This window comes from Calidris pugnax, unplaced genomic scaffold (genome assembly GCF_001431845.1).
Source record: "Calidris pugnax isolate Ruff unplaced genomic scaffold, ASM143184v1 scaffold17, whole genome shotgun sequence".
Classification (NCBI taxonomy): Eukaryota; Metazoa; Chordata; class Aves; order Charadriiformes; family Scolopacidae; genus Calidris; species Calidris pugnax.
The window spans coordinates 12,750,105-12,770,931 of record NW_015090794.1 but is presented as its reverse complement, the minus strand read 5'-3'; the positions used below and the strand labels follow the sequence as shown (position 1 = coordinate 12,770,931).

Genomic DNA, 20,827 nt, shown 5'->3' with positions numbered 1-20,827 from the left:
GATACAAGCTGGATTTTTTTTTATATATATATATTTTGCACCTGAGTGACTGACCTGCATAACGTTATGCCTGCAGCTGTAATCTGGGACAGGGGAGCTGTAAGATTAGAAATTGACTCATTTATTGAGAATCTAGCACAGCTCATTCTTACCGATTCATGAAGCGTTGCTGATAGCAGGTTATTGTATACTTTTTCATTGTTTGGGGTTTTTTTTATAGATTTCTCCACGGAGTTTGACACTTAACATCTGTGCGAGATGAAAAGTTGAGCAGATGATCTGCCAGCCTGATTTTATATGTCAGTCCACAGCCCTACAGTTGTGCCCCTTCCTTTTTTGAAGTTCATATTTTGAGTGATAATTGCATAGGTACCTGGGAGTTTATTAAATTGATTCCCCCTCATCAGACTTAAAATTAATGCGGTAAATGTTGTCTTGTGCTGTGGCATCGAGCTCCTGGGGAAGCCCTGCCCAACAGCAGGCAGGAATAAAGGCTGTGCTCGGGGGGGTCAGTCTTTGTTGGACCCCAGAGATCTCTTGATAGCTTGTGAAACGATTCCCAGTTTTCTGCTGCAGATTATTCACTCTCTGTTCTGGATGAACGTTCCTTGGAGTCGTAGTCCAGTGCCATTAATTATTTCTACAGCAACATGCTGTGTTTCGCTATTGCATCTGCAACTTCACATTAGAAAAATCCACCTATTCTTCATGTTTATTTTTATTAGAGACTTTGCTCTCTGTTGTTATCTGCTAATAGAGAAGGATGTGAATAAAAAGCTCAGTCTGTTAGCAAAGTACTGCAGGTTCATGGGAAATCGGGGTGGAGGGGGTAGTTGAAAAACAGGATTTGAAAAATTCTGGGGTTTGTTCTTATACAACGAAAAAGCATGTGGGATAGCTTAGAAATCTGACACTTCCACCCTAATTTGGTTTACACTTTCAAGAATTTTTGCTTTGTAAATCTTCCTTTTAACATATGTTATGTTTTCCATCTGTCTTCTCAGATGTCGAAGATACAGAGAGAACCTAAATCTTTTATTCGGAAAACTCTCTTTAATAGAGATGTCTCAACAAATACTATCAAGTATTGTGCAGAACCATAGCGTGAATCAAAAGCAAACTGAAACTTCTATTATCACTGGTAATTTGTAATCATAACTCAGAATCTAAATCTCTTAACGTATACTCTTCAAAAGCTTCATTTCATCTTGCTTCTCCTCTTTTCTCATTCACCACCATTGAGAAATAAGGTTCTTATTTGGAACATTGGATAAATACACTATCTTTGATTTGCAATAGCTTTGTGTGTGTGTGTATCTTTATTTATACGTGTGTAAGTCTGTAAAATAATCTCCTACTTCTCTGAGGATCATCTTTAATGCTGTGGGAACTTCCTCAGGAAGACAATGTTGTCAAAATGAGTTGCTCTTTCTAGGGGAAAGCCTAGAAAAGCCTCCCAGTGTCACAAATAGATGTTATTTCGTTGCTGCTGTTGGACATCTGAGGCAAACATTGGACCTGAACAGTGAGAAGGGAAATGGAATATTAGATTCCAACCCCTGTCTGTGTGTGTCACCCCTGAAGAGCACAAGCATCTTTCTTGCTCTGTTCAACTTCTCCACAGTTGGTACTTTGATAGCTGTTTTAGTGGGCGTCGTTGATGACATCGCTTCTGTGTCATCCTCTGTGTAGTTTCGTCTAATGGAGCAAAGAAATGTGGAAATTACCAAGAGACTTGAATTCAGTAAGTACTGAATGTAAATCTGGTTTGTAGTACCTGTGAAGTTTTTCCTAAGGTTCATAAACTCCTTTAAGGAAAGTATTAATGAGAATGATTCAGAACAGCCTCATCTCACTGAAATAAATGCTTTAAAGTAAAATAGGTTTGTATTCAGTCAGTTACGGTTGGAAGCTTTTTTTAGAGTGAAATTTATAAAAACCATTAGTTTCAAGAATGTGTTTGCTGTTGCTTCCTTACGCACATTTGTTTTATTTTATGTTGTGTGCTCTTGCCCAGCTGAATTCGAGATGCCAAGCAAATGACCCTTCACTTACAATTTGGTATCAGAAATAGGGAGGAAAAAGTGGCATTAAAACCAAGAGAACAGGAACACCCTTTTTGCAGCTTTTATACATCATAAAGGAGCCACAAAACTCTCCTGTTTCCTAGACTAATCTTGTGTAACGCTTTTTGTTTGTTTCCTAATATTACTTCAAGTGCATATTAATCATTGCTATTTTAGTCTTCGGAATAGGCCTGTTCTGTGCTTCTGTTACAGAAGGTGCATAAAGGTGGGAACTTGGAGGGAAGGGGGTGTTGAAGCAGCCTGAGTTAGAAGACAAGGCTGAGCGTGGACTTCTTCCCACCGATGCTGTCACTCATTGCAGGGAGGATGGAGGACTGAACAATTTAAGATTTGAAACACCTTGTATAGACTGGTGTATTTAATAAGAAGTCCATGGCCAGAGAACGTCATGGTTGAAGTTTGTTTGTCAAGATAATTCACGTTTTTGTGTGTTATCTGCTGATTTTTCCCCAGATGTGCAGTGAGCGTGGCACAGCCCTAACGGGAAGCGGTGGGTCTGTCTGTTGTGTGAGCTCACTGAAGGCATTCACATGCAAACACTCTGTTTTGGTACAAACTGTGCATTTTGTCCTGCCTTAAGCAGATGCCCGCTATTAATTACCGGATTCTCACTTGATTCCTTTCTGAAGGGTCATCCCGAACTTAAATGTTTCGTTGGCTGTTAAAATAGGGCAACAGAAAAGATGTGTGTGCTTGTGACAGGATGAGGAGGGGCTCTTGCTTCTGTTAACATGCTCCAAGAACCCTAAAATATTTAATCTTCATCAGGATGACCTTGTGACTGAGAACCTGATGTTACCAGTGCAGTGGTCACCCAGTCTGTAGGCAGATTTGTAGCCTCCTCTTCCTTCTGGCTAGATCTCTGTTCTTACGGCCAAGTAAATTACTGAGGCCTTTTGCTCAGTAGGTGTGTGTAGCCTGGTTGCCACATGCGATGGGACAATAGTCATGTCCATGTTGTTGAAGCCACTGGGTAGGATTTAAAGTTACTCCCAAGAACAATAGTGTCAATAGCGAAGATACCTTGGGAAAGAGTTAATAGGAAGAATGGTTGTGGAGAGGCTCGGTAGGAGCAGAGGAAAGCAGAGTCGATCCATCAGTTGCCATCTGATGCTTCCTAGGACAGGCCAGAGTGAGTGCTCTTGTCAGGCTGCTTCTACCACATGTTTTGGGGGTTATTTTGGTTTTTTTTCCCCTCTGGCATCTGCAAAGAGGTAAGAGGCTAGCCTATTACTTGAATGCATTTTTCATATTTATTTATGTATATTAACTTTGTTACCAGGTGCATTTAGTGTTCCCTTATGTACTACTTTGTTTTTAATAGAGGAACATTCAAGTATTCTGTGATGATTATTTTTAATTTATTTTTTTTAATGGAAAGGTAGTAGAAGTAGACCTGAAAACAGTGGTTATTTGAAAAGTAGTAAGTATTTTAAGTTATTTTAAGTTTTTCTGGACCTTCAACACAGATTGTATTTTTGTTATGAACACAGCAAAAGAGAGGTGGTAGAGACAATTTGGGTAAGTACAGTAGAGAGAAACCTGAGGTTATGACATTGTGATACACAACGTGCAGGTGGAAAGAGAGGCTGGGACCTCAACTCAGAGTAAGCAAGGAAGGGTCTCAGTTTGCACTGTTCTCTTTTCAGGGAGGTGAGAAGGAAACTGGGGGGAGAACAGTTGGTCTTTCCTGTATCAGGTAGTTGTTATTGCACACATTAGTTGTGCTATATATATAGATACGTTAATTTTCCCCTTCCTGACTTGTAGGGCTGGTGTCAGGAGCATTTTTAAAATGGAATCAATAATACTGGTAGTATTGCAGTGGAGGTTAGAAAAGAACTGATTCTTTTTCATTAGCTTCTTGATTTGTTTGCTCTGCGTAATGAGCTTCAGTTTTGGAAAGTCACTTCGTTGCTGAAGCCTTACAGAAATGGGTTGGGGGAGATTTTGGGAGCTTGAAGCTAGTTTGACTTTCGATTAACTAGATTCTAAGCTGATAGTGTCCCTTTTGGTTATTGGGATGCACAAAATGAATCTAATGTAATTGATTTTAGGAGCTGTGTTGCTGCTTAGTTGCATGTCTGTACCCTGAATGGTATTCATCCTACAGAGAATCATGCTTTGCCAGGCAAAAAAGTTGCAAAGGAAGTGTGGTAGAATGAATGCCTCCCTCTGGGTCTCCCAATCCCGAAAATCCCAGCCACAGGAAAGCAAGAAAAGGCAAGTGTTACCCCCATTTCCAAGGGCTAAAAGGGCAGTACAGGTGACTGCAGAGGAGTCAGCCTGCCTTCCATTGCTGGGAAGATCGTGGAGGAGCTGGAGTGAGTTTAGTGAAGGGCTACCAAGGGACTCAGGGGGCTGGAGCACTTCCCTTGGAGAAGGGTCTGAAGGGCTGGGTACAGACCTCCTGATGTCCCTTCCATCCTCAGGGACTGCGTGTCTGTAAGTGAGAGAGCACTGTGATAATTATTGGAATGAGTTTCCTAGAGGCAGGTGCCTGAAATGCCTAAAGATGAGGCTTGTTTCTGTGTATTGATATATTGGAAAATTTTCACCAGTGCACTGACTTAGGAATGAGCAAACCAAACTGTATGTTTTTTTCCATCCCAAATGCAAGTAGTTCAAAAGATCAGGCAGAAAGAAATTTAGTTAAATATCCAAATCTGTTATTACAGAAGCCATGATTTGTTGGGACCCATCCAGATGCTTGCGATTAGATCTCTCGTTTCCCCCCTCACCCTCCTCCTCCCAGTCTCTAGGGTCTCCTTGGCCCAGTCAGGTCCCTCATCGCTGCCTTTCCCAAACTGGTTGTTAAAGCATCATGTTCTGAAAAAGTGATGCTGTTCTTCTGAAAGCCAAAGTCAGATGCACGTCAGTCCGCAATCTTTCTGCCTGTCTCGTTAGGTTAAGATGCTAATGTAAATATTCCTTACTGGAAGTCTTTTTTTTTTTTTTTAATCTATGAATGTGTTGTTTAATTGCTCTAAATGCGCTAATTGTCTTTTTATGAAACGATAAACTATAGAATCCTCAAACCTGGAAAGGAGGTTGGAATGGATGCGGTAATTGCCGACTGCGGCAAACAGTCTGGCTATTGAGTTAGGTTACCTGACATTGGATTTTAGGGAATGGCTGGAGCTCGGAACTGTTGAGGCTTTGTCTGCTGGGGTCTGGCATGATTGAAAGAAGCCTTACAAAACAAAATTGGGCTCACTGAAATGTAACAGCTATGTTGGCATGAAAGAAAGGCCCGGTGAAAATACTGCTTGTGTACTGGGAGTGCAGTGGGACTACAGCGCCTGCTCCGCGGATGGGCACTCGGAGTTTGGGACAGGAAAACTCCCAGTCACGTTTCAAGTGGAGATTATGCCGCTAAAAAAAATGGAACTGAATTTGATACTTCTCCTCCTGCTTGCTGTGTGATACGTTTGAGATAATAAATCGCTTGAAGAAATACCTTAGGATGTTTGTCACCTCTCCAGACCGGGATGAAGGGAAAAAAATGGTGACATTGAAGCAAGTTAATTGATTGAATATGTATATTAAGAAAGAGTCTCCTGATAACAGTTGCAAGTAGTCATGCAGATGAAAATGTTCTGCCTGAGAAGCACAGTCTTTTTTCTTATGAGAAGGCTTGGAAGGAAAGAGAACATCTTTTTTTATTCTGGTTGCTGAAAGTGTTGTCCAGGAAGGCAGAAAACTGTGACATTTAAGCTCATAAAACTGAAATTAGGAGAGAGTGTGTCTCAAGTGTGGTTATCTTCTATGTGTGAAAATAGCTGCTCAAAGAATGCAAAATTCTCAAATTGGAAGAGGAGCTCTTTGGAAGGAGTGGGGGTGTTGGAGCTGCCGAGTGCTTTTCCATCCCTTCCGAAAAGACACGTTATCTGGTTTTTGGGGCTCTGCTGTTAAGAGGCCGTTTGGTTTTATGTAAGGGAGATAATGAAAGGTGTGAGGTTTAGGGTCGGAAGTGCCACGTGAGAGCCCGGACGCTGCGAGGTGGGTCAGCCTTGGTTAGCTCTGTGCTTCCTGAGCGTTGCCATTGGACATACGAGCATTATTAGCTAATCTGGCCTCTTTTAAAAACCCCCTTTTTTTGTGCTGTTGCATGTAAGCTGGGATTTTGAGAGATGGAGCAGGTATAAAGCTCGATAATTGGAAAGGGACTCCTCAGTATAGGTATTTTTTGAGCATTGCTTCAGATGACTGTATGTAATGGCAAAAGCATCTCCCCATTTTTTTTCCTTTCTTTTTTTTTTTAAAGACTCTTGGTAGCTGCCATTGACTTTGAGAAATAGTTGAAGCATTGAGAATGGCATCAATTATGTTCTTCTTGTGAGGGTGAGGGGACTGAGGTTACTTTTCATTTTGCTACCAAAACACAGGCCGCGTTCTTACTACAGCAGATTTTTGTAAGTGTATAAATATATTTTTTTTATTTTTATAGCCGCCAAAACCAATATCTTATCTTTATGAATTTGTGGCAGACATGTTCAAGTAGACTTTTGTTTTCTGTTGTATTTTATAGCTGTTGTAAAATGTGCCTTGTGTTGATGTTTTTAACGTACACAACTCCGATTAAAATATAAAAGCAGGAAGATTAAAATATAAAAGCAGGAAGATTAATCATTGCCTGAACATTTAAATACTCAGTGAATTTTTACACGGCCGCTGTGCTAAGCTGTTTACCTGCTTTTTATTTTCCTGCTGGCAAGAGCTGTAAACTGTCTGTGCCTAACCTTAACGTATAGCCTTCTTACAGGAGCTGAAGAGTGGTAGATTATTTTAGGTTTTAAGAGGCAGTATTCCCAAATGCTTTCTTCCCTCTTTTTGTAAACTGCAAAAACATTTCCAGTCCTTGGCTCTGGCAAGACTGTTAGGAGTCCAGCCAGCCAAACAAAAACATTTGAGCGCTTATACTCCCAACGTCCCATTTTGAAATACAACTGGAAAAAAATACTCTTTTTAAGCAACATCTTCGCCCTCCACGTTTTGTCACTTCTCTGCCCCTGGCCCCACATGTGCACACACAAATACACACTTTTTGTTCATGAAATATTAACAATTTGAGTGCAGAAGCTTGGAAGAATGCTGTTCATGGGGGTTTAAGAAAGTTGTCTATAAAGTGTTGTAAACCTTGAACTTCCCAGCAAGGGTTTTCATCACAGGGGGGTTAGAGATGGATGGGTGGAAGGTCAAAAATAGTCAAATTTTGGGAGAAGGAAAGTAGAACCAAAATATATAGCAAGAGACACAAATTGCAGCATAGTGAATATCTCGTGGTTGTGTGGGAAAGGGGAGGAGAGATGAAGCCATTGCCAGAAGGAATGTAGTTGAAGGTACACCAGGAATTTCTGTAAAAGACAAGCTGAAAAGGTGAACTAAACAGCTGAAGGGAAAGGCAGCAAATAACAGAGAACTTAAGAATACTTTAATGAACCTAGCTAATGAGAATGTTAGTTTATTAATGAACCTAGCTAATGAGAATGTTAGTTTGTTACTTCCCTGCTTGAAAGGGAATGGGAGATCTGTTCCTGAGCTGTGGTGTATTTTGTCGTGGTCAACGTCTTGCAAGCCTGGAGGGATTCTTCAGAGTTTATTGACTTCAGTAGGTAATGATGGCAAGATGTAGGGTCCTAAAGGACATGCTGCTGTGAGCACCTCAAACCAGGCAGAATTAAACACTTTTGTGTATGTTTACTGTGACTGTTTACATAATTTGCTGGTCATTGCAACACATCTGAAAATTTGTATTCCTTTTTCTTCAGTTAGGTTGCATTGAAAATTGAAATGCTGCTGAAAGGCATTGTATTTAAATGTAGTGAGATGTGACAGGAATGCATCTTGGCTTTGTGATACAGGTTACCTGCTGTTTGGATTTTGTTGTTTCTTTTCAATGCAGTTAACGTGCTCCAGGCTGTCACTTGCTGGACGATTTTATGCCACATTTGCAACCTGTGTCTCACACCAACTTTCTGTGGTTGAAGAGTGAATTAAACTCTAAAACAGTGAAGCTTTTGGGATGACCTTCTTTTGAAAAGAACTTGAGTTTGCTCTAACATGGAAAAAAATTGATTTGTCTGTTGCTCACTGAGGGATTAGGGTTTCTCAGGGCTGGCTTTTGGTGGGGGGGACACAAAATTAAGTTTTTATAGATTTCTGTTGTGTTACAGTAAAAAGTGGTTGGTTTAGATCACATCCTTGGACTGGAAAACTTTTCTGACGTGCTACATGTTTGAATTCATCAGATGATGAATTCAGGCTACTGATGAATTGAGGCCAGTCTGCTTACATGTTTATTAATATTTATGCCTTCAAATATATAACTTCTATTTTCACATGGAAGTACCTATATACAGTCAAGTAACTTTCCATTTCTAGTTACATACCAAAATAACATTGTTACACAGACGCTGCTTATGATGTGCTATAAAATATTTTAGTGAACCTGAGTTGCTCCTTTTTAAAAAAACACATTTAAAAAAACCCACCGCTTTTTATCAGTCTGAATGTTCCAGCCAGGCAGAGCAGTTCCTTCAAGTGGCTTAATGAAGATTTGATTGATTTATTTTGCTCATCTGGAGAGTGTGTGGATTACCTTTGTCAATATTGGGCATGATAAACGAGGGCTGGGCACTTAGAGAGCAATTGGAATTATTTGAGCCTTTCAGAGATTGAGATGTGACTTGATTCGAGAGGCATTAGGAGGAGAAAATGCTGAGTGTCTTTCGGGATCTTCAGAGGTAGTGGATCATCCTACAAATCAAGGACTAGAAAGTGATATTGAACGTGTTCATAAGTGAGATTGGGATCAAACTACTGAAGGAGGAGTTGTCTTTTGATCGAGCTTCGGAGCCTCGCTGGAAGGTGTTCTTTGGGCATGCGCAAGCATAAATGACAGGGTTGGGGTAGGATTGCTGGGTGAAATGCAGTGACTTGGGATTAACGCCAAGGAGGTTGACGAAGGTGATGTAATCACTCTTTTGGGAGGGTAAATCAATAGGGGAAAAAAAAAAAAAGTCTCTTGATATTCCGCTGCCGCCTTTTAACTAAACCAAGAGAAATTTAGGAGTCGGATCATCATATTCATGCCACCTTAGTTTCTGAAGATTGGTAGAATGTTTTGCCAAACATCTTGCAAAAAAAACTACTCGCTGGCCAGTGCTGTGAGAATGTTTTGCCAAACATCTTGCAAAAAAACTATTAGCTGGCCAGTGCTGTACCCTGTGTGGTTGTGTGTGCACAGTATGTACCAACAACTGTGCTTTCTGAAAGGCTCTGGAGTTCGTGTCTCGGGGACCCCTCGCTCACTTGCTGATGCTATTGAGCCTTGGGTAAAGATGTACCTTAATCATGTCATTATTTAGGACTCGTACAGAGTAATGTGGATGACTATTTTAGTTACTTGTTTGTCATGGTTTTCTCACCTGTGTTTCTGTTTTAACTTGCAGATTTTGGATCTTTGTTCGACTTGGAAAATGATCTTCCTGATGAGCTGATCCCCAATGGCGAGTTGGGCCTTTTAAACAGCGGTGGGAACCTCGTTCCAGATGCAGCTTCCAAACACAAACAACTTTCTGAACTTCTGAGGGGAGGCAGCGGCTCTTCCTTAAACCCAGGAATTGGAAATGTGAACTCAAACAGCCCTGTCCAGCAGGGAGTTGGTAGTCAAGTTCAAGGGCAGCCGAACAGTGCTAATATCGGTAATCTGGGTGCTATGGGTAAGAGCCCTTTAAACCAGGGAGACTCTTCTGCTTCAGGCCTGGCCAAGCAAGCAGCCAGCACCTCTGGACCTACCACACCTGCGTCACAAACTCTGAACTCTCAAGCACAAAAACAAGTGGGGATGGTGACGAGCAGCCCTGCAACATCACAGACTGGACCTGGGATATGTATGAATACTAATTTCAGTCAGACACACCAGAGCCTTCTCAACAGTAATTCTGGTCACAGTTTAATGAACCAGCCTCAGCAAGGACAAGGGCAGGTAATGAATGGATCTCTTGGGGCAGCTGGAAGAGGAAGGGGAGCAGGAATGCAATATTCTGCCCCTGCCATGCAGGGGAATGCAGGCAGTGTGCTGGCAGAGACTTTAACCCAAGTATCTCCACAGATGGCTGGTCACACCGGGCTGAACACAGCACAGACAGGAGCAATGACTAAAGTATGTACATATCATTTCATATATTCTATTTGTTGCACTTGTTTTTCCTCCATACAGGTGTTTAGAAAATGTAGTAGATTCTTTCCTGGAGCAAAACTGAAGAATGCACTTTCTGGAGTCTGTAGTTACCTTTTTCAGTCACCAGTGATATCACGTAAAGCGAGATAATTGAAACAGTATTTGTCATGTAATCAGGAATGAAAGCACTTGTTGAAAAAGGGATCCTTGAAGTGAAAAGTTGGCTGGGATTTTAGCAGGGTGAATTAGAAAAGAGTAGTGTAATCCTGCAAAAAGGAAGCAGATGATTACTTCTGTGCAGGAAATCAGTTTAGCTGCCAGGCAACAGTATCTTCTAAAGCAGTGTGAAAACTGTTAGAGAAAGGTCTGTAGGTTGAAGGGAGAGGGGTAGCAATCAGTCCTCTCCTCAAGGACCACTGTCAACAACTGGGCAGGGAGTGTTTTTCAAATATAGAGGAACTGATCTGAAAACCTCAAACCTCGCCTACATTGCCGAGCTAATGCAAACTCTGGGATAGGGAAGGGCAGGGTCTGGGCAAGAAGTCTTAATTTGGTGGCTGTTGGAGATCAGGACAAGAGAATATATACACCTGGAAGTGTTGGCTGGTGTCCTAGGCACTGCTCTGATCCCTGCTTGATATAGTCATTGCTTTTTAGTTTAGTTTTTCATTTTCCAGGTGTGAGCTTAGAGAAGTGTTGTGATTGCTGCTTCTCCTGCCTTTCCTTTGGCCAGCAGTGGGCCTCATCTCTGGTCTGCTTTGCTACACATTTTTCCTGAAATTTGGTTGGCAAACCCACTGTGTTCTGACATGAAAAAGATAATTTTTTTTATCTTTTGACACTTTATCTATTCATATATCACTAGTCATTATTATTGTAGTTTATTAACACATAAATGTTAATTCACTGATGTGTTAGGAATCATGGGGAAAAAAATTGCATTGCCTGATATAAAAATGTATGTCATCTTCTATAAGAAATGCTGACATCATTGTGGAGTACTGTATAGTTGATTTTAATTTTTTAAAGTAAAAAACAAAAGAAGTATTCTCTCTGCAGTGAAGGGGATCCCTTTGCTTAAGGCAGAGATGTTTGTGGTCTGAGGGCAGGTCATAGCATGGGAAAGTGGATATAGCTGTCTCCAGCCTCCAAATGGGCTAAATTTGTTGTGTGAAGCAAATTGTTCTGCACAGGAAGAAAATCGACTTATCTTTCATTTGTTTTTCTTTGAAATTTGTGGGAAGAGTGACAAATTCTAATGAGCTGGCTTATTTCTATACACTTACGGCTGTCAAAGTTCTTAAGAGTAGATTTTTCATAGCCGTTATGCAGTTACGTGGTGAAACTGCTAGTTTTCTATGGGGACTAACTCAAGTAGAATTACCCTAAAGGGGATTGCCAAAGGTCTTCGTCTGGTGGAGTGTGTTTGAACCTGTGATGTCTTGGTTTATTTTAAACAAACCCACCCCTGGTAGGGAATAGGCCAGCAGGCAAATTCCATTTTTCAAGGACTTCAGTCTTAGCCTGGCGCCAGCTGCAAATGGGGTTCTCCAGCTTGGGAAGGCGACCTGGACTTTCTCAGCGTGTGTTCAAGAAGAAACCCACCCCTGGTAGGGAATAGGCCAGCACTCAGACAAATCCCATTTTTCAAGGATTTCAGTCTTAGCCTGACGCCAGCTTCAAATGGGGTTCTCCAGCTTGGGAAGGCGACCTGGACTTCCTCAGAGTATGTTCAACAAATAAAGTAAAAGTTAATTTGGACAAGGAATATGTTGCCAAAGAATAGTGGAAGCATCCCTGTTACTCAAATCGTTAGGTAGTCCTTGTTGGTAGTGCTGTGCTTGGCACTGGTGATGCCTTTCCAAAAAATTGGAGTAAAATGAGTTCTTCTAGAAGTCCTTAGACACAAAGTTGTCTGTAGAAGCTGAAAAGCAAAGGCCGTTTAGTGACAGTAATAAAATGGTGTCTCTGTGAAGGTGCTAGCACTTAAAACAGTTTTAAAAATTGGACCTACTTGGAAAAAAAGAAAAAAAGAAAATGTAGTGTTTTTCAGGGCTTTGTCTCATGCTGAACAAGAGCATTGCATGTTGGTTTTTGTTTTGGTTTTTTTGTTTGTTTGTTTTGGGGTGGTTTGTGTGGCTTTTTTTTAGTTTTTCTTTCTTCATGTCCTAATTTTCTCTTTTTAAAAAAGAGCAAGTGAGCCCAATATTTTGTGTTTCCATTTTGGAACAAATCACTTCCTCCCTGATTTTTCTCCTGACGAGCAGAAGCTTTCTCCATTTTTGCCATTCTTTTCAATAGGCATTTGGGGATTGGCATCCTCTTCCAGTCTCTTCCCACCCCTGGTTTAGTGTCCTAATAGGATTATGAGCCATCATTGTGTATTAGCCTTTTCTCTTCTTGATTTTCCAGTTGTGTTGAAAGTTCTTAAGAAAAGTGAAGAAACATTTCAGTGAGTTTCTGTTCTTTTGAAACTGCAGTTTCTGCTGAAGGATGATGTAGGTTAGTTTGGTTTTTTTTCCCCTCGTGTTCCCTGATGTTTGCCACTTAAAGTATACAGCTTAAAAGATCTGAAGAGCAGCAATAGAAGTGGTGAGGCAGCTGATCTACTTAATAGTGAATATGAGCAATTTCAAGACTAAATTTTAAGACTAAATGGCTTAAAATGTAGCTGCCATCAGGCTTGAAGAGCTGCGTCAAGGCTGGAAGCAACATCTCCAGGCGGTGACTGTAGCACTGTGTCCTAAGGGAAAGGAGGAGGTGTGAAATAGAAATGCAGAAAAAAAATCAAAAGGAACTTTTAAAACCAAGATTTTCTCATTATGTTTAAAATAAGTGATGTGCATCACTGATTAACCTCATTCAAGTATGGCTCAGAAGGCTGTTTTTCTCAATGTGCTGTGTTTACATGCAGTGTAATCATGACCCTTTATGGTTTGGGATCGGTTTTGTTGGGCAAGACCTTGCTTCCTTAATGATTTGTTCTAATCCTTTTTTAGTAAATGACTGATCAAGGAAAGTCCATTGCTTTTTCTGTTTTTCTTTCTTGTGGTATGTTTTTATAAGCATTCTTACTTGTAAGAGGGGAAAAAAAAGATATTGAGAATCTGATCCTTTTACCTGCTCTTAGAAATAACTGGGATTCATTTCATCTGGAGCATCATAAACCAATATTGTTAATTTTGAGCTGGACTTACTATTATAGCAGCCCTTGAAAGAATGAAAAGTGTTCCAGAAATGAGCATGGGAACTCAAACTCATAATTGTGTGCTTGCATAAGCCAAAAGTGGTGGATAAATCTTACCCCGATCCGACTGAAAAGCAATGAAAAATAGTGATTCTCAGTGTCAGAGGGCGATAAGGTGCTGACATCAAGACAAATGTTTTTCCATTGGTAGGGAAAGATTAAAGCAAAATACTTCCTCAATCTATAGAGACGTGAGCAAAGGATTTAGTAGATTTCATATGATCCTCCAGAAGAAGCAGCCTGTCAATACAAGTTAAAGAGTGGCTGTTAAAGCCATAGTTGTGTTTTCTTGGGAGTGTATATCGTGTTCTTGACAGCCTAGAATATTTTTGGAAATAGGGACTAGAGTAGTCCCCAAGAGGGTTTTGTAAATTTCAAGATACAACAACTTACTATAGCAAGGATTTGAATTCTTCATTGACCAAAGCTGTGCAGTTTGCATGTTCAGATTTATTTTGAGCTCCTACTTTGTGATTTTGACTTGTCTGAGATCCTCTGGAAACCTTTGAGGAAACCTCTCTTCTGTGCTACTGTGTATTTTTCTGCTTCCTTCTTTACTGGACCCCTTTCCTGTAACAATTTTGCTTGTAACTGTGGCATAATGGCCCTGTTTCCTTGGACAACACTACAGAGATAGTTTTCATTTGACTGGAATGAAGTTCTTTAAGAGATTTGCTTAAAAGTAATGGCCCTGTTTCCTTGGACAACACTACAATGATAGTTTTCATTTGACTGGACTGAAGTTCTTTAAGAGATTTAAAAAAGCTTAAAAAAGCAGAAGGATTCTTCTTTGAATGATTATCGCTTGTGAAGGGGAGGGGGACAGATCATCTTGTCATTTCCAGTAGTAGCAGAATTGTCCTTTTTTGTTGCACCAACATTAAGTAAAGTCCATTAAGTGTAGAAAATGTATTCAAACTATCTAGAAAATCTTTATAAACTAGACTTGTTTTTTAAGGTTGTTGGTTGTCAAACACTCTAAGCAATAGAAAAAAGCCAAGCAGATGGTCTGGTGCTTCCATAGAAATGAGTACTCTCTTCCAAGCTTGCTCTGTGCCTAATACTCTCCTGTTGCTCTGGGAGTTCATCTTTTTCAAATGAGGGAGGTGAAGCCTTCGTATAGTTCCTTGTGGCTGGCAGCTGGAGCTTGAAGTTGTATTTCTGTAGGTTAGATGTTATATAGTCACGGAGATGCATTCCCCTCCTTCTAGTACTGCTATCAAAGCTTGTGGAAAATCAGAGGAAAATCTTGGGAAGTTCCCATTTATTTGGTAGGGTTCTCAGTCTTCCTTTTTGCTCTCTCTTAAGAGTTTTGGAGAGTAATACAACTATTTAGTACTTCTGCTCTTTCCCTTAAGATGTAGTTAAGACCCATTGAGGTGAGTAGGACTCTTGAGTGTTTTCTTTTTTGTGTGTTTCCAAGGTGTAATGCCTCCTTATATAATTCTGTAGAAGGAATCACCTTTTCTTCAGTAACTTCAGAGCCGTATCACTCCAGGAAAGCTGTGCTGGTACCCAGCAGCAGACACTTGGGAAAAAAATCCTGGAGTTGTGCATGGCTGATGATCTGCAGAAGCCATTGATTGTAACCTGCAGTGAAACTGCTCCCTTCCAAAGTAGTTTTCTCTATAGGACTAGTTAAACCCACACAAGTTTAGTTTTCTTTCCGAAAGGTGCAATTTAACGTGTTACTGGGCTCTGTATTCCCAGTAAAAGGATGTAATTGTGAGATCAGATCTTAGTCTGAATCTATAAAGAAATCAGGAGAAAGTGGTTGTTTATTTTCCTACCTAGTTATGATGATTGCAGAATTATTGGGGTTGTTTTTTTTTTTGTAAAATGCCTTCTCAAGATTGTAAATTTCAAAGTAACCTCATTCTACATATTTTGAAAACTCTAAAGGAAAATATTTGTATTGATATAAAATAGAATCTGCCTGTCAGGGAGAAACTGATAGAAAAAGGTGTTTTGCCTGGCAGATCTTCCAGTGGAGTATTTCAGGAAATGATCTGGTAGTAATGAGTTTAGATACAGAGTTCAAAGTGCTGTGTACGAGTGATGAGTGTTCCTTGTGCATTTCTATATTTGGAAGTTGGTACCAGTAGTAGGATGGGCACCAAAATCTTCCAGGTTGAAAATATCACTAACTGCAAAAATAGACTTAATAAGCTGGATTTCTGTATACAAATTCAGAGCAATCTTTTCTTGTATCTGTATTGGGCTAATTAATTTGAATAGTGCATGTTTGCAACTTTGTTTTAGTCAAAATAGCCACATCTTGCAGTAGGAGAAATTTCAGATTCAAGAGGAGGAGGAGGAACTTTTACCAGAAGTGAACTGAAAACAGTAAAACCATTTTTTATGTCTATGAAGAGAATAACCAATTGTCTCAGGTTTGTTTTTTTTTTATTGTTGAGCTATAAAAGAACTGAATTCCGTTATTTGTTATTTCTGGGCTGGGTGTATATATAATATATGTGCCTCTGACAGGCACATTCACAGGTTTGCTCCCTGTTGTTGTTCACTGAGTGGTGTTTTGGTGTTGGATGTTGGTTTGAGTAAATTTAATAAGAGAACAAACAAATCTAAAGAGCAAGAATTCCGATACAAGGCTTCAGTTGTGTATGTAGGTGTGTTGCTCAACTCAGTGTTTTTGAGGAATTCATACTAAGGAAAATTCGTGGTGAGAAAGAAATGAAGCAAACTATTTATTTAAGCAGATTCCCCAGTTGATATTGCAAAGTACCAGATTTAGATACGCTTGCTGATTGTGAATTAAGTCAGCTGAAGATGTTCTCATTCCTTTGCCGTTCTGTGTGTTTTAGCAAAACTGCTGGTGCTGTTTGTTTCTCTGGTGACTCTCAATCTGTCTGAATCTGCCTGAATTGCTTTAACATGACTTGCAGTTAATTTGCTTCTCATCCCTTAAGTTGTCCGAGGGAGGCTGCCAAGCTGCCTGTCTCCTAGCAGACCATGCCTCTGGCAATCACAAGTAGCCAGACCGAATCTTATTCCAAATAACGCTGCTTCCCAGTTTCAGGGGACTCTTCATAATATTACAGGCTTGACCGTAGTCACTCGGTTCTCTGTTGAATAACTATCACCAAAACAGCATTTTTTTTAATTTTTTTTTTTTTTACTGAGAAGAGACATATGTGCTTTTATAATAATACAAACAGAAGAAGGATATAAATACATGGAAACACATAACAGAAAAACTCACTGACTCGCAGTAAAATTTAAAATATCTGTGAGGCAGTTTTGTTTTGAAACATGACCGTGCAAAGTGGAACTCCACAGATGAGTTTACTCTGATACACTGAAGAGATTTGGTGACTTAAAAAGCTTGCTTACCGCAACTATTACTCCTGGCACCTGAAATTGGGTTGTTTCCTATTTCTAGTACGTGAGTTAAATTTCATTTGCAGTTGTGCAATGTCATTGCAGATCTTTGAAGCGATAGTCACTTGGCTCCTATCAGCTGCTTAAGCAGGGATCTGGGTTCGCTTTGGCTCTAGGGCTGCGAGGTAAATGCTGCAAGAAACGGAAGAGACAGGTTCCTGGGGCTTCCCCTCCTCCTGCTTCCAACTCGGGCGGTTACAAAGTCCCTCTCTGTTCACTTGCCTTGGCTTAGACAAAAATTGAAATGTTTAAGGTGTCTTTTCGGAGTAGAATTGTGCTGTTATCTTCTACTGTGGTAAAGCAACACGAACATTAAGGGTTTTGTCATTAAATCATATTGGTTACCATCTTTTAATTCTTCAATTTTTATTGTTTTATTTCTAAGTAGTAGAAGGAAGACAAAAATTGAAATGTTTAAGGTGTCTTTTCAGAGTAGAACCGTGCCGTTAGCTTCTACTGTGGTAAAGCAACACAAACATTAAGGATTTTATCATTAAATCATGTTGGTTACCATCTTTTAATTCTTCAGTTTTTATTGTTTTATTTCTAAGTAGTGTATCTGAAAGAAGGATTTGGAAGTGAATCTAATGGATCCACTGGGTTTGATTTTTAATTTTTTTTGGAAGCCACAGATTAAAAGCAAGATTTCCAGCATTATAGAAGGCTTATTAAAAAGACAAAATAAGCTTCCAAGTCCTTACTAACAAATGTGACTGAAATTATTTCTTTCTAGTTTTTAGGCTGTTTTCATATACCTTCCTGCTGCTGTTCATACTTTGGGGTGTTTTTTTTAAATACACAGGTGAAAAATGATTCAGATGTTGAGAGGAAAGAAAACATGCCAACTTAAAATGTTGGTGTGTAGAAGTTATGAAATGCCTGGTTACTTCCCTCAGGAGGAAATGTCTTTGTCTTAGTAATTTTCCTAATAGAGACCAATCATACCTATAGATGCTATTGCATGGGAGCATTTCTGGTGACAAAACCTTTCAGCAAGTCTCAAAAGTTCTCCTTACTTAAAAGATAAACTTAGTATTTGCACTTGACAATGAGCTGTGATTGTATTGGGAACCCTGTAATTGGAAGTAGACACAGAAGTGTGTCAGAACACCTGGTATTATGGTCTGAAAACTAAATGCTGGTGCTCTCTTTCCTTAGAAGAAAAGGCAATGCAGGGAACGTGGAAAATTACATATAGTATGGTATACTGTGCCAACCTAGAGCTAAGGAATGGCTCTGGAGTGGAGAAGCAGTGAGGGGCAGCCATTCTCCATCTGTGGCTGCCACACGTGAAAGTACAGATGGGACAGGTTCTACCCTCAGATAAAATACAACATTATGTTTGAAAGTTGCGCTTTGGAATTTTGAAATCCCCTCACTTACCTGGGGGCTTGAAATTTTAATGCAAGAGTCTTCACAGAGCATGCCCAAGTCTACTTTGTAGCAAGCAGGCTGTTTTCCACCTTTATTTAAAGATTAACTTTCAAAGTAGAAAGGATGTTTCATTACACACTTTCCCCTGCATCTCAAAAAAACATTCTGAAATCGTAGTGACACATTCGCTAGTTTACTTTGCAGAGCCCAGTACAAGTAATGGCAAAATATAGTAGATTGTTTTCCTTTTTTTTTTGGTGGATGTTTGGAGGAAATGCCTGTTGTTTTTTGGTTGGCAGCCTAAGTCCATTTGTGTGGGTGGCATCGATAGAGGGTTTGCTGCACCTTTCCCCATCGACTGTGAATTGCACCCGCTCATTTCTCCTCCCCACCCTCCTTCTTGCCACTACAGTAAAGAATATTTACTCCAGAAATTGCCCTGACTGAGGCAAGCTGTAGCATACTAAGTTTGTTGTTTGTGTTTTAACTGTTTTTATGTAATCCCAAGAAAGGTTTTAATTCTAAGACCAGAAAAACTTCGTAGAACTGAGATTGAGATGAATGAGGACTTCAGATGATTTTTGAACTCCTGGTACTACAAGAACACCATCTAAGTAGGGCCTGGAAATGTTAATACTTACAAGATCTAAAGATGCTCAAGCCCCAGAGTGACAATTGTATTCTTTGGGATGCTTATGTACAAATCTGCTTTAGGTTTGGCAAATAAGAAGCATAATGTGCCATAAAAGGGCTTCGGTAGCGCCTTTGGTTTAGGATGAATCATAATGAAAATACAGCACATTAAATATAGGAATGTCCTTGCCAAAGTGTCTATGAAATAGACATTTGGAAGAGAGCAGTAAATAGATTATTTAGCAGTCCCCGAGAGATGCTGCTGTTTCGGGGCAGAAAGGTTTTGTGTTTTCAGAGGGACTGCATCTGTCCTATCTGTAGGGTATTCTCCCTTCTTGTATTTTTTTAAGGGGATTTTTAAAAACAAACAAACAAAACAAGTGCCCTTTGAAACTTTTGGCAGATTGACTAAATTAAATAACTGCCTTTACTATGGGAGGATCTTTGTACCCTGCAAGTAGAAAAGTGTTAGAACACCACGAGTTGAAGGTGGGATTTCACTCTTGGAACGAGCTGTGTTTGTTTCCTGAGGCTGATACTGGGCACCTTAGGTTAAAATACAATTTCTGAATAATACTATGTGCAGGCTGTTTTAGTGAGAAGTGTGTATTTAGGCCTGTTTTCTTCACACTGTTCAATTTTTGCTCAAAGACAACCATCATACCTCCTTTAAAAACCTGTTGAGAAGCCTCTTGATAGCTTCACGTGAATTAAATCTTTGAGCAGAGCATGTTTCTACAGAAAGGCTGGAGATTTCAAGGTAGCTCTTCACGTCAGTGTGGTGCTTCAAAATAAACATATTGGGCTCTTAAAGTTATTTAAAAATTATTTCAACAGTGTAAATTATTTATGTTTCTCCTTAGCTACTGTTAATGGCAGGCTATGGTATTTTTGCTAAGTGGTTGTTTTCAGCAAGCTATATTGATTTTATTTTTTTTTTCTTTTAATGTAACCTCTAGTGTAAATTTGTTTCGTGTCTATTTGATTTCCCCCCCTTCCCCGTTCTGGATTGAAATAGAATAATTACTTCTTTCAGAAACACAATCTCTCCCTTCAGTGTGGCTGCTTTTCCTTTAGGATTCATGTCTGCCAAGGAAAGGACATACTGTAAAGAAAGGAAATAGAGTCCTTCTTTTCATTATATTTTTGAGACACCTTTCCTGTTGCTGTTTCTCCGTAGAACTTTTCCCCCACCTCTCGTAATGTATCTTCTGGGAGAAAAATGGGAAAGAATCTCTTAAAACAGTGCTACTGTTTTTCTTACTAGCCCAGTTTATTCTTTGTAATACTAAATTTTTGGAGCATGACGTGTTCTCCTTTTACTTGGCTGTCTCTGGCCAACTAGAGGAGCTTCAGAACTGCGGAGGTGCTGGCAGACACATCTGTAAATTATTTTGGGGCCTGTTGGGTCCATCTCAAAAGGCTCCATCTAGATACGGAAAGTAAAGGAAGAAGCACAGACTTTATGTTGAGATTTGTGTTTGGTTTAGAAACCTGCATTTAGCTTAATGGTGATGAAGTATAGCAATTGGGGGAGGACAAGGGTATTTGAGTGTCTTTCAATACTCTTTTTAAGTCTTTGTTCAATTACTGTTTGTGTCCAAACTAGATTTTCTTGATGAAACAAACCTTTGAAACGTTTTTACTTAATTGTGCGGTTCGGGTTAACTTTCTGTTCTTACGGAGTAAGAATAGTTCTTGTTTATCTGAAGAAAGCCACTTTTTCTGCTTGGCACTCATAGAAGCTCTTGAAGCAATTGGAACACATTGATCAGTTGTGGCTAATTATCCATTAGAGCTTTGAAGTTTTTATTTGCAGAGGTTACACTCATTACAGAGTAAGCCTTCTGAGCTTTATTTTTGATTTGTAAGTACAACAGTGGTGCTTAGTGCAGAAAT

At 39.8% G+C, this 20,827-nt stretch overlaps 1 protein-coding gene across 1 annotated transcript in view; it reads left to right on the top strand.

Moving 5' to 3' along the window:
- The first annotated feature begins 1,025 nt into the window (after positions 1–1,025).
- The window catches only part of CREBBP (CREB binding protein), a 94,392-nt gene continuing 74,590 nt past the window's right edge, over positions 1,026–20,827 (top strand). Inside the window, exons 1-2 of the mRNA XM_014936593.1 lie at positions 1,026–1,141; positions 9,542–10,254. Coding sequence (XP_014792079.1) covers positions 1,063–1,141; positions 9,542–10,254 — 792 coding nt within the window. The 5' untranslated portion in view covers positions 1,026–1,062. The remainder of the gene's footprint in view (positions 1,142–9,541; positions 10,255–20,827) is intronic.